This window comes from Andrographis paniculata, unplaced genomic scaffold (genome assembly GCF_009805555.1).
Source record: "Andrographis paniculata isolate CXL003 unplaced genomic scaffold, ASM980555v1 Contig89END, whole genome shotgun sequence".
NCBI lineage: Eukaryota > Viridiplantae > Streptophyta > Magnoliopsida > Lamiales > Acanthaceae > Andrographis > Andrographis paniculata.
This window is the reverse complement of record NW_026137627.1, coordinates 2,648,895-2,663,229: the sequence shown is the minus strand read 5'-3', so window position 1 is coordinate 2,663,229 and position 14,335 is coordinate 2,648,895. Positions and strand designations below refer to the sequence as shown.

Sequence of the window (14,335 nt, the reverse complement as noted above, 5' to 3'; positions counted from 1 at the left end):
AATATCTTTTATATATATTTTAAATAATTTTATTTTTATTGATTATGGAATAAAAATTCGTCCATAAATATTCTTTTGCCAAATTCATAACCACCAATTTAAGGTAAGTAATTTTATTAATTTTATTATTGTTATTATTGTTGCTGTTGTTATAACAGAAATCCTAATCACCGTCGTCCCCCACTTTATTCTCTCTACTCTCCACCCTTCACTTTCTTCCCCCACAAAATCCACAACCGCCGTCCCTCATTCACCAATCTTTCCTTCTTTCTTTTTATTTATTTTTTATTTTATTTTATTTATGTCTATTATTATTTCAATCATAATATATATTTTTTTCAATAGCGCGGCCGTATTTTTTCGAAAGAAGAAGTCCTCCACCACATCTAGATAAAATACCTGATGAGTTTTTATTTTATTTATTTTTCTCTATTATTATTTTTATTATAATATATTTATCAAATTATAATTAAAATATATTAATTTTATATTCAGAGAATAATAAGAAATTCTCAAGATGTGTTCGTAATTCGTTGCGTTTTTAAATGGTAGGATTATTGATTAGATATATGTAGTTCGACCCAAAATTTACAGAATGTGACAGAGTTTTTAGGTTTGTTTTCTTGATCTTTATTTTTCTTAAAGATGTGATTTTAGTTGGTTGATTTACTGATGATTGAACATGTTTATATGTATTTTTAAAAACTCTTATTTTTTATTTTTTATTTTTTTACTTTGAAGGATTTTCACGTGAAAATTTATTTATTTTTTCATATTTTATTTACGCATATAATTTGTTATCGTTTAAAGGAAGTGAAAGATTTTTCATATGAAAAAATATCATTGTCTCTTTTATATATTATTATTTATGCATATAATTTATTACCCTTCCTTATATAGTGGAAACTTTATAATAAATTTATTTTCTTTGACTTATAAATTTTAAACTTTATCATATGAAAATTTTTACTAATTCATTTTTTTTATCCATACAATGATAAACTAAAAAGAAAAGAGAAAGAAAAAGAATGAGAAAAAAAAGATAGAAGAGAAATAAGAGAAGTAGAAAGATTATTTATTTCATTTTATTATATGTAATAATATTATTAAATTAATTTTAATTTTCTACTAATCGATTCTTTTTTATTTTTATTATATTTATTTTCAAATTTATTTAGTTTCGAGTATGATGTTCTAATACTTCATTGTTATTGTATAAGTATATTTTAAAATTATCTATTGTATTATTCTTACTTTTTACTAATATAAAATAATTTTTCATTCTAATTATGTATGTATTTACTATTTTATTTAGTTTCTAAATATAATATTCTAATACTCTATTATTATTATATATGTATTTTTTAAAATTATATATTGTTTTATTCTTATTTTCTACTAATAAAATATTTTTTATTCTTATTGAGTATTTGTTTTTTCTAATTGATTTGATTTCAATTATTATATTATACTCCCTCCGTCCCACATACCATGTCCACGTTGCCGTTTCTGTCCGTCTCACGTACCATGTCACTTTCTGTTTTTTGGAAAATGATTATACACTTTAATCTCATTTTAAACTTTTTAATTTATTTTTTTGATTTTAATTAAACTTATTAGTTATCTTAATCTTAATTTATAATTATTTATATTATAGGATAATTATTTTCACTAATACATTTTTAATTATATACTAATTACACCCCTCCTAAAATACCGTGTCTACAGTGTAGTAGACACGGTATGTGGGACGGAGGGAGTAATATATTTTTCAATATATTAGATTATGTTTAAATTTGTAAATTTTTTATTTGAAAGAATAGTTATAGAAAACATAAAGAAAATTATGGTAAATTTTAATATATATATATAAATATTTTTATTTATTATTTTTATTCTTATTATCTATGTATTTTTTAATTATACATTGTGTTCTTTTTATTTGCTACTAATCAATTTTTTAATCATTATTATTTAATATGTATTATTTAATTGATTTGGTTATGAATATTATATTAAAATATTTTTCCCTAATGTTATAGATTATATTTAAATTCGAAAATATTAGGCAAATTCATAAAAAAAATTAAATAAATTTTAATAATTTATAAAAATTACTATATTTTAATTTTAGTACTTTCATTTTTATTTTGTATGCATTCTTTTATTTGTTTTTTGTTATTTTTATTTATTACTAATCAATTCTTATTTATTTTTATTCTATGTGTATTTTTTCTAATTAATTTGGTTTAAAATATTACTATTTTAATACGTTTTTTTTTTATTGAAAATTGAAATTATATTCAAATTTTGAGTCTTTTGTTTTTATCTAATATGATTTTTTAATAAATATTTATAATCTAACTTATATTTGACTTCACTTTTAAATATGAATTTTGTAATTTATAATTTTTATTACTTAATACTATACAATATTTATTTTTACTTTTGTTAGTTTATTTGTTTTTTCTTTTTTTTTATCGATAGATATTAATTTATTTCAAAATTTATTGTAATGTTTCATTTAATAAGATTGTAAATAAATATTTTAAATCTAACTTAGGTTTGAATTAAAATGATATATAAGTTTTATTTGATTTATAATTTATTTAATATTATTCGTTTGCTTTTCTTTTCGTTACTATATATATATTATTTAGTATGTTGTTTGAACATTGTTTTCAACTAAAGGCTAAAAACTATATATAAATGACGACAAACTTCATTCAAATTTATTTTTATTTTTAATTTAAGAGTGACTATGAATAATTATTTGTGATCTCTATTATCTTTGAATTTAAATTAGAATATATATATATATATATATTTATGGAATTTTGATTCGCGTACTTAATATTCTTTATTTGATTTAGTTACCGTATTTTTTATTTATAGTTTATTTTTAATATAAATTAATTTTTGTTATCTTTATGCAAAGTTTTATTATCAAAATAAATTTTTTATTATTTAAAATATAAAATTAAATTAATATCACAATTTCGATAATTACCCGTGCATAGCACGGGTATAAACTAGTATATATATAGCACAAGACACTTCAATTGGTGCACTCTCATAATTTTGGAAATTTTTTTAATTTTTAAGTAATATTACTTCTTCTTTTTTTTGGATAAATTTGGAATTTTATTTTATTTTAAAACTAATTTTACTTTTTCTTTTGAATTATTTGTAAATTATTTTTCTAAAATTAACAAAATAACTAAACACATGGATATAATTTCACCTACTTTATAGGGAATAATGACAAAATCATCAAATAATATCTCATAAATCTTTTTAAATCATAACTAATCAAATGAATTTATCAATCACATTCTATATAATTATTTAATTCTATAAATATATGTATGATGTGCATATCTATATCTACGTATATAATTATGCTAACATCTTTTCTGTATATTTTTGTTATTAAGATTCAATCATTATATATATAATTACATATATATTTTTTTATTAATATTATTCGGTATAATTTTCAATTTTGTGTCTCGTCTCATTGCATTATCTTCAACCTCGAGCATTACGCTAACTTAGAAGGGGAAATTCGAGGGTAGATTCAACATCATTAATCTGTAAGACTACAAAAGGTTAAAAGAGTAAGAAGGTATGCGAATACAAAATAATTATGTCAAATTTATAAAAAATTGTAGAAATTATGATTTTTTATTTTTTATTTTTGAATTCATGTACTTTTGAAATCAAATAAATATGTTTTCTTATTTATTTTTATTTTGTGTGTAGATGAATACTATACAAGCGGAACAAAAAATTGCTTGATTAAGACGGAGAAAACAACTTTGTTTGAATGGTAGACCAAATAAGAACTTGGGTTTGATAATTAATGATATTGATGCGGAGTGTCAAAATTTTTTTCATGTTTATGGACTTTCAAGTTAACCTCTTATTTATCCAAAACGAGAAGAAAATATACTCGAAGAAATAGAAGTAGACAAATAAATTGTATGTATGTTTCAAACAATATATAAATATCTTTTATATATATTTTAAATAATTTTATTTTTATTGATTATGGAATAAAAATTCGTCCATAAATATTCTTTTGCCAATTTCATCACCACCAATTGAAGGAAAGTAATTTTATTAATTTTATTATTATTATTATTATTATTATTATTATTATTATTATTATTATTATTATTGTTGTTGTTGTTGTTGTCGTTGTTGTAACAGAAATCCTAATCACCGTCCTCCCCCACTTTTTATTTCCTCCACCCTCCACTTTCTTCCCCCACAAAATCCACAACCACCGTCCTGTAACGTGTGACATCGTGTCACTTATTAATTATTCATGATTTAAATAAAATAAAATAAATAATAATAATAATAATAATAATAATAATCATAATAGATTTGGTCCGGTAAAATTGATAGTGGTTTAAAACCACTTTATCATATTATCCCACGTTGATAAAATGTGAGATAATGATTTTTAACATAAAGGATTCTGGTCCTCTCTCTACCTATAAAAGGTCAGAACAGATCTATTCTATCATACACAAAAATTAAATTTACGTGTTCTGGCATTGAGGCTAAGAGGGAGAAATCAGAGGATCCAGCTCATCGTCCCAACCAGAAGACCCAACTTATTGTCCCGTATGCGAGAATGGTTTCCATCTAAGGTCAGTATGTAGTATATACATATTTCATTGATTTTGTGAGAATTATAAAGTTTAAGGTCTGCGAATTGAAATCGATTATATTTTATTTTAAACTTACATGTAGTATCAGAGCATGGTTTTGAACTTGTGAATTCTCCGATTAATTGTTAGAATTATGTAAGGTTAGATTTTTTCCGCTACGATCTAAATGTTTGATTTGCGAAAGTTTTATTTATAAAATTATTATTATAATATAATTTAAATAATGATATGTATATATTTTTGAAAACTTCATGATTTTGAAAATTAATTTGAAATATGTGAATATTATTATTATTGTGCATATACGTGTATATGTTATGTTCTGCGAATAGTATTGTTAATTTAAATCATCCAGGGATATGTTCTGCGTATATGTGTATGCTTTTAATTAAATCATTATCTTTAATGATATTATTTAATAATAATATATCATGAGATTAGTTATCAACAATTAGTTGAATAAACATCCCTCAATTTATGGAATTCGTGATTTATTTATGTAACTGTTATGCATTAAATAAAGTAAAGATTAATAATATATTTATTAATAGAATTTGCATTAATTAATTAACGTGACTATTGGATCTACCATACTGCGTGATAGAACTTTGTTTTGTTGTTGTATGTTATTTAAATAATACATAATTATGGTTGTAGATTATTTTAATTATATTCAAATATATTATTTAATTTAATGTTTAAATTATGAATAATCTGTTAATCATCAAAGTGATCAGATTAGAAAGATATTAAATAAATTTAGATATATTTGAATATATTATTTAATTTAATGTTTAAATTATGAATAATCTGTTAATCACCAAAGTGATCATATTAGAAAGATGTTAAATAAATTTAGATATATTTGAATATATTATTTAATTTAATTTTTAAATTATAAATAATATGTTAATCACCAAAGTGATTAGATTAGAAATATATTAAATAAATTTAGATATATTTGAATATATTATTTAATTTAATATCTAAATTATGAATAATATGTTAATCACCAAAGTGATCAGATTAGAAAGATATTTGTGTAGATATTAAATTAAATACAAAATTTAATTACTCATTAGAATGTGACGCTTTTATGACATTATGTTTTAATAATGGGTAAATTAAAGTTCATTAATTATAAGATATTTTAGAATCAACCCAAAGGTAGATCAATTATTTTAAAATTAATAACATGATTGAAAATTATTTAAGTACTTTTATTAAATGTGCAAGATTATCCAAAGATGACATGCACGTTCAATTAAAGCGCGATTTATGTTAGCGTCAATTATGTTTAATTAGTACATTGTTGTTCACCCAAAGGAGAATTACAACTTACATTTATTGTTTTTGCCTTGAATCTGATTTGAAAATTCTCAATTATTTTAATTTGCAGTAGCTGTGCCCACTTAGCTTCATTCGCATGCATCATTTGTTCTTATATTTAATGGGCTCAATTATCCCGAATGGTCTTAGCACATTCAATTTCAACTTGGTATTTTAGATCTTGACCTACCACTCCATATTGAAAAGCCTCCTGCTATTACTGATACTAGCAACGAAGGTGAAAGGTCTTTCTATAATTCTTGGGAGAGATCGAACAGATTAAGTCTGATGCTTATGTGAATGAGTATAGCGAACAACATTAAGTCTACTTTTCCTGAAATCGATGATGCTAAGGAATTTATGAAAGCAGTTGGGGAATGTTCTCAAATTGCAGATAAGTCTCTCGCTGGGACACTAATGGCTACGCTAAGCACCATAAAGTTTGATGGTTCGCGATCCATTCATGAGCATGTCGTCAAAATGACAAACTTGGCAGCAAGATTGAAAGCCTTAGGGATAAATGTGGATGATAACTTTCTGGTGCAGTTTATTTTGAATTCACTGCCCCCTGAGTATGGTCTGTTCAAACTGAACTATAATATCATGAAAGATAAATGGAATGTGAATGAACTTTACAGTATGCTAGTTCAAGAGGAAACATGGTTTAAAAATCAGGGCTCTCATTCCATTCATCTTATTACCAACCAAGGAGTTGGTAGGAAAGTTGGGAATAATAAAGTGAAGGGCAAGCGCGGACCATTGAAAGTGAATATGTCGTCTGCCTAAGCCCCGGAGAAGGAACTCAATAATGTCAAGTGTCACTTTTGTGGTAAATCCGGACACTTTCAAAGAGATTGCCTGAAACGAAAGGCTTGGTTCGAAAAGAAATGTACTAATGCTTTTGTATCTTTCGAATAAAATTTTATTGAAGTTCCTCATAATACTTTGTGGATTGATTCTAGCTGTACCACTTATGTTTCGAAATCCTTGCAGGGATTCCTTACGATCCAAACCACAAAGCCAAATGAAAGATTTGTTTTTATGGGAAATCGAGTCAAAGCTCCCGTTGAAGCCGTATGAACCTACCGTTTAATTTTAGATTTTGGACACCATTTAGATTTATTTGAGACTCGTTATGTACCTTTCGTTTTTCACAATTTGGTTTCTATTTCTAAATTCGATTATGTTGGATATTCATATAATTTTGGCAATGGTTGTTTCACTTTATTTAAAAATAATTATCCAATTGGTTCTGGTGTTCTTGAAAGTGGTCTTTACAAATTCAAACTTGACAACCTTTTTGCTGAAACCTTTTTAACCATGCATTATAATGTTGGAACTAAACGTGGTTTATTGAATAAAAACTCTGCTTACTTGTGGCATAAACGTTTGGGGCATGTTTCCAAAGAAAGAATTATAAGATTAGTGAAGAATGAAATCCTTCCGAATTTAGATTTCACTGATCTTGGTATTTTTGTGGATTGTATAATAGGTAAACAAACAAAACACACAAAGAAATGAGCCACAAAAAGCACACAACTTCTTGAAATAATACACACTAATATTTGCAGACCATTTGATGTTTTCTCTTTTGGAAACGAAAAATATTTCATCAATTTCATTGATGACTTTTCACGTTATGGTTATGTGTAACACCTTCAGTTGGCTCATACTAAAAATGCTACCGCCATACTGCATCATGAGGTCGTCACCTCCTACCTCGGGCCCCACAATACAGTCATAAGGCTAAAATTAACCATAAAAGCGCATTATTATATAACAAAATCTGATTTATGAATATTTACAAAACACACTCCTAAACAAGAGGTTTTTCTGGTTAAAAATTTACATATAATACAATAGATGTAAGTTCACTCACTCTTTCTATATCCCGAGACGTCCCCTGTCCCGGAGGTGCCATGCATACCTGAAACAAATATTTTTCTTAAAAGCAGCCTAGAATTAAATCCATTTTAAGAACTAACGTGAAATATGTCATTCCATACATTTTAAAATAAAGTATAATTCCCGTCAATCATAAAATACATTTCATGTCATGCCAATAGTGAAATGATGCAACAAAGATATCAAACTCGACAACAATGCACATGCACATATATATACATTTGCCGAAGTGAGCAGTCGGAATAACTTCGGCTCCATAATAATAGACTCACTGCATCTGTCTAAGTGCGCAGCCGGAATAACCTCAGCCTCGTAATAACAAGCTCACTAAACCATCATCACTAAATAGCTGGAAAATCCTCGGCTCAAGGAAGGACCTGATAAACCCATAATAATATAACGGTCATCCGGTCACTTCCATATACCCACCATACGACTCACACAATCAATACATGGATAGCCGAACGTTGTCGCCATTAACCACAAGACGTCCGATAGTCTGTGATAGCGAAGATACGACCCCCACTGACTAGCCCTATCCCGTGTAATGTAGTAGAATCCGTGCAACCTGGAATCACCCAAGGGAAACCCGAAAACTCTACTCCTCCTCGCGCGCCCTAACGGGATCACGTTTGGAATTTGGCATATGATCCTAAACTACCAGTAGACCTTACTAGTAGCTACTCTAATGAGTGGAACAACATCGAACACGAATGATTAGACCAAATACGTCTCAACTACAATTGGTCTAATCCCTGAATGGCGGTGCGACTAAGTCACCTAGTTGTCCGACTACTATCGTCCACTATCGCAAAAGTGTTACGGTACATCGGGGTCGAATATCCTAACCCCAGATGATGCCCTCGCCTAGCACTACCGCACACGGCGACTAAACGATAGATCCATAAAACATATCCGATAAACTGTGCAATATGTGTGCATCATGTCAAATAAGTGAATTTACCGAAAAAGGTTGGTGAGACAGCTCACCTATCCTCTTTTTCATAAATTCACCTACGCGATCAAATATTTATATCAAATATCATAAACCGTGAAGTCTCCCACATGCATACACATACATATATATATAAATATATACATGCACTGACAAAATGATTCACATAATATCACATTAGCATATTAATCAGAATCTCATGCAACATGCAAACCTAATTTCTTAAAATTAGATTTAATTCCTTATTGCTTACCTCTTATCGACACTCCCTAGCTTTTGCAATCTCACCCAAATTTCCTCCGACGTACACCTGTCCCATTATTTACACAAATCAGATGAGCTATATGCTTATTCATATGAGCTACATACTTATTCAAAAGCTAATTACTATAATTAGCTCGTTGGGTTTCAAACTTTTATATTGAGTAGAATACGAGATTCTGGCTATAAAACTCTTATACCTCATAATATTTATATCGCCCGATTATTAAATAAAAATACTTAAGATATAAATAAACAGACAGGTGCAGTACACTGCCGTTTTCAATTCGGCTCGGATCAATACGAAATTCTCAAAATATAACGCTAGGACTACAAATAGACTATCAACTAAAGAAATTAGTCGATTAAATAGTCAAATAGCTAGTTATGAATTTTTGAAGAATTTCTAGTATAATATCTCCAATATCGAAATTCATATTAAAATCCATAATTAAATTGTACGTATAACAAGGAATACAATACCGAAGTCGGAATCGAAATCGGACAACTAAATCTTTTTCTTTCTTTTTTTCGTCTCATTTCTTCTTCTCCTGCGTTCTCCCCTTCTGCTCACGGTAAGAATGAGTATGTTTGTTTGTATGTATATATATATTTTATTATATTATTACTATTATTATTATATATATATATTATATTATATTATTATTATTGTTTACTTTATTATTATTATTATTATTATTATTATTATTATTATTATTATTATTATATTGTATATTTATCCTTATCGATACATATTCGTTTAACAGTCTCCATAATTATAATCAATATACAAAATAGGAATAAAATTTCTTTCAAAATATTAATTTTTTGATCCCAAAATATTATAAAAATATTTTTTTACTATAATAATATTATTTCATACATTCCGAAATCGGGACACTACATTATGTCTATCAATTACATGAGAAATCTCAGTCAGTAGATGCTCTAGAAGTGTTTATTAATGAGGTTTAAAGAAAACTAGATAGAAAAGTGAAAATCATCAGATTTGATAAAGGTGGTGAATATTATGGAAAATATAATAAATCGGGTCAATGCCCAGGTCCGTTTGCCAAATTTCTTGAAAAGTGTGGCATATGTGTTCAATACACTATGCCAGGTACACCACAACAAAATGGTGTAGCTGAAAGGCGTAATCAAACACTCTTGGATATGGTTAGGAGTATACTCAGTAATTCTTCACTGCCCATATCGTTGTAGATGCATACGCTTAAAACTGTCATGTACTTATTAAATAGGATTCCTACTAAAGTAGTTTCTAAAACTTCCTTTGAGTTATGGACTGGCAGAAAACCTAGTTTAAGGCACATGCATGTTTGGGATTGCTCGTCAGAGATAAAAGCTTATAATCTACATGAAAGAAAGTTAGACTCAAGGACGATCAGTGGTTTCTTCATTTGTTATCCCGACAAATCTAAAGGGTATAAGTTTTATTATCCTAATCATAGTATAAGAATTATTGAAGTTGGAAATGCAAAGTTCATTAAGAATGGTGAAGTTAGTGGGAGTCAAGAATCACGAAAAGTTGGCATTTAGGAAGTTAGGGTGCACATTACTGTACCACTGACTTCTAATAATATTGTTGTTCCTCCTATTGTTGAAGCACCTAACACTGGACACGAACAACAAATTAACGAATAGTTGACCCACAATGAAGATAATGAACTTGCAGTAGATGAACCACGTGAAATAGTGTTGCGAAGGTCTGAAAGACAAAGACCGTCTGCTATTTCCAATGATTATGTGGTATACCTACAAGAGTCTGAATGTGATTTAGGACTCAATGACGATTCAACTTAATTTTCACAAGCCATGGAAAGTAATAATTCTAATAAGTGGTTGGTTATTCAGATTCGGATTATGACGGATGTATTGATATCAGAAAATCCACTTTTGGATATTTGTTCCTACTAGCCGGATGAGCAATATCATGGAAAAGTGCGAAACAGTCTGTCATAGCTGCGTCCACTATGGAAGCTGAATTTGTGGCATGCTTTTAGGCCACAGTTCAAGGAAATTGGCTGCGGAACCTTATTGCAGGGCTTGGAATAGTCGACAGTATTGCCAAGCCACTGAAAATTTATTGCAATAATTCCGCAGCAGTCTTCTTTTCAAAGAACAACAAGTACTCTAAAGGTGCAAAACATATGGATCTAAAGTACCTTATCGTTAAAGAAGAGGTTCAAAAAAAAAAAAAAGATGTCAATTGAGCATATTAGCACCAATCTTATGGTTGCGGATCCGTTAACTAAATGATTGCCTCGAAAAACATTTATTGCACATGTTGAAAGAATGAGCATTATGAAAGTAATTTAATAAACATTATATTTATGTATTTGACATCTCGAGCTCCTTTATGCATTTTTTCTGAAATTGAATATTTTCTTGTTCATTTATTTGTGTGCATGATTGTTTGAATAAGATGCAGTCTATCTTAGACATTAAAGTGGACCATTATCGATGTTTTCAATTATGAATGAATTAAGTAGAAAATTAGTATGTGGTACATAGAATGAACTATGTCGATTCAATGACGTAGAACCGCTATGACTCATATTAGTATATACTCAATGAATAATGTTGGACTTGTACCAATAAAGTTTATTATTTTTATTTAAACTATAAAGGCATGTTCTGTCACTCGGCCAAGTTGAAGAATGTAAGATGTAACCTTGTGTCACTTATTAATTATTGATGGTTTAAATAAAATAAAATAAAATAAATAGTAATAATAATAGAATTGGTCTGGTCAAAATTGATAGTGGTTTAAAACCACTTTATCATTATCCTACGTTGATAAAAACGTGGGATAATGATTTTTTAACGTAAAGGATTTTGGTTCTCCTTCTGTCTATAAAAGACCAAAACAGATCTATTCTATCATACACAAAAATTAAATTTATGTGTTCTGGCATTGAGGTTAAGAGGGAGAAATCAAAAGATCTAACTCATCGTCTCAACCAAGAGGATCTAACTCATCGTCCAAACCAAAAGACCCAACTTATCATCCTGTATGCGAGAATGGTTTCCAACCAAGGTCAGTATGTAGTATGTATATATTTCATTGATTTTTTGAAAATCATAAAATTTAAGGTCTGCGAATTGAAATCGATTATATTTTATTTTAAACTTCCACGACCTCATTCTCTAATCTTTTATTCTTTCTTTTTATTTAGTTTTTTTTTATTTTATTTGTGTCTATTATTATTTCAATCGTAATATATATTTTTTTATAGTGCGACCGTCTTTCTTCTAAAGAAGAAGTCCTCCACCACATCTAGCTCAAATACCTGGTGCGTTTTTATTTTATTATTCTCTATTATTATTTTAATTATAATATACTTATCAAATTATAATAGGCTAGTATTCTTATAAAGTAAATTATTTCACATATTTTTATATAATAAATTATTTATTCTAATACTCTTTCCGTCCTACGTAATTTGTTCATATTTTCATCTTTGTTCGTTTCACGTAATTTATTATTTTTTTATAATTATTTTTACTAATATACTTCTTAATTACTTCTTAATTATACTTTACCTAAATTCTCGTATTTATAGTAACTCGAATAATTTATCTGGACGGATGGAATAATAAATTATTTTTATCCTATATTCACTTGTTATTTATATTAAAATTAAAAATTAAAATACAAAACATATAAACCTCCGGTTAATGCATCATCATCATCATCATCATTTTATTATGATGATTATTATTATTATTAAAATTACATGCGTATCACGAGTGCAATATGTTCCGTATAGATATACTCGACAATAATTGGAATTTGGCATGAATCACAATCCATCTCTAACATACAATACAAAGAAAAACACATTTGGGTGTGATTATTACATACAATTACTCATTTTTTTCGTCATAAAAAATTATAACTATTTAATTAGTACGAATTTTAATAAAATAAGTAAAAATAAAATAGTTTTTTTCACGTAAAAAAAAAAAACAAAAATAGTTTTTTTTTTTTTTTACCAAACAAACAAGAATATTTTTTTAGGAGAGATAAAAAGGATGTGTTTGGCGATTAGCTAATAGTTTTTAGCTGTTAGCTGATTCAATTACCTGTTAGCGTTTAGCTTATTCAATTAGTTGATTTGACTAACTGATTCAATTAATTGTTTGTATTAAAGTGTTTTGTAAAGCAAATGATAATAGCTATTCATAAGTAAAATGATAATTGATGATATTTATATTTTAACTTTTAAAAATTTTAAAAATTTTCTTATTAGTTATTTGAAATTATGAATTTGTTATAAAATATATTTTTTATATTAATTTTAGATGTGAGAAAAATAATAGTATATATTTTTGTTAAGAAATATGAATATTTTTGTATTAAAAATGATGTAAAATATAAAATAATAAAACTTTTGTATATATATTTATTATATTAATTATTTTTTAATTTATTAATTTATTTAATAAATTTATTCTATTTTAATTAATTTTAATATAAAAATAAAATAATATTTATGTTTTTATTTTATTTTAATAAATATATAGCTTACAAATAATATTAATTATATATAAAAATTAATTAATTTAAATTTATAACAATAAAATTATAATTTAATAAATAATATATTAAAATAATTTATAATTATTGCAATAGAAGAATATATTTATATGTATGTTGAAAGAAATAATAAATTTTAAGGACAAATAAGAAATAAAAAAATAAATAAATATAAAAAGTTCTTCCTTTTTTGGGTCAATAAGTTATTTCAAAAAGCTAATGTATCAAACACCTAAATTAGATAAATTAGCTTTTTGACTTATCAAATAGCTAAAAACGGTTAAATAAATTGTTTGTCAAACACCCACAAAATACTTCACTTATGATAAATGGCTATGTTCCCCCAATTAATTTCTAAATTGTGATTTGTAAAAAAGAATAATAGATATTAAGATATTTTTACAAAAATTAAATTTTAAAAAACTTAAATACTTTTATTATTTTATAAAAAGTCAAATATTCAAATTAAAATGATATGTTTTATATTTTCGACATCATTCTTTATACTACACACCAAAATTAATCTATTTAAAAGTATTTGGTGAACAAAGCTTATATACAATTAAACAAAATTTAAAATTATATCTTAAATTTTTTAAAAGTTATATTTAATTAAAAATATATAATGTGTAGGGTGTA

At 26.3% G+C, this 14,335-nt stretch overlaps 1 protein-coding gene across 1 annotated transcript; it reads left to right on the top strand.

Annotated features, from left to right (window-relative positions):
* Positions 1-5,800: 5,800 nt before the first annotated feature.
* Positions 5,801-6,800, top strand: LOC127242873 (uncharacterized). The gene is made up of 3 exons (XM_051262583.1): positions 5,801-5,804; positions 6,193-6,252; positions 6,325-6,800. The coding sequence occupies exons 1-3, from the start codon at positions 5,801-5,803 to the stop codon at positions 6,798-6,800; spliced, it is 540 nt and encodes a 179-aa protein (XP_051118540.1).
* Positions 6,801-14,335: the final 7,535 nt, after the last annotated feature.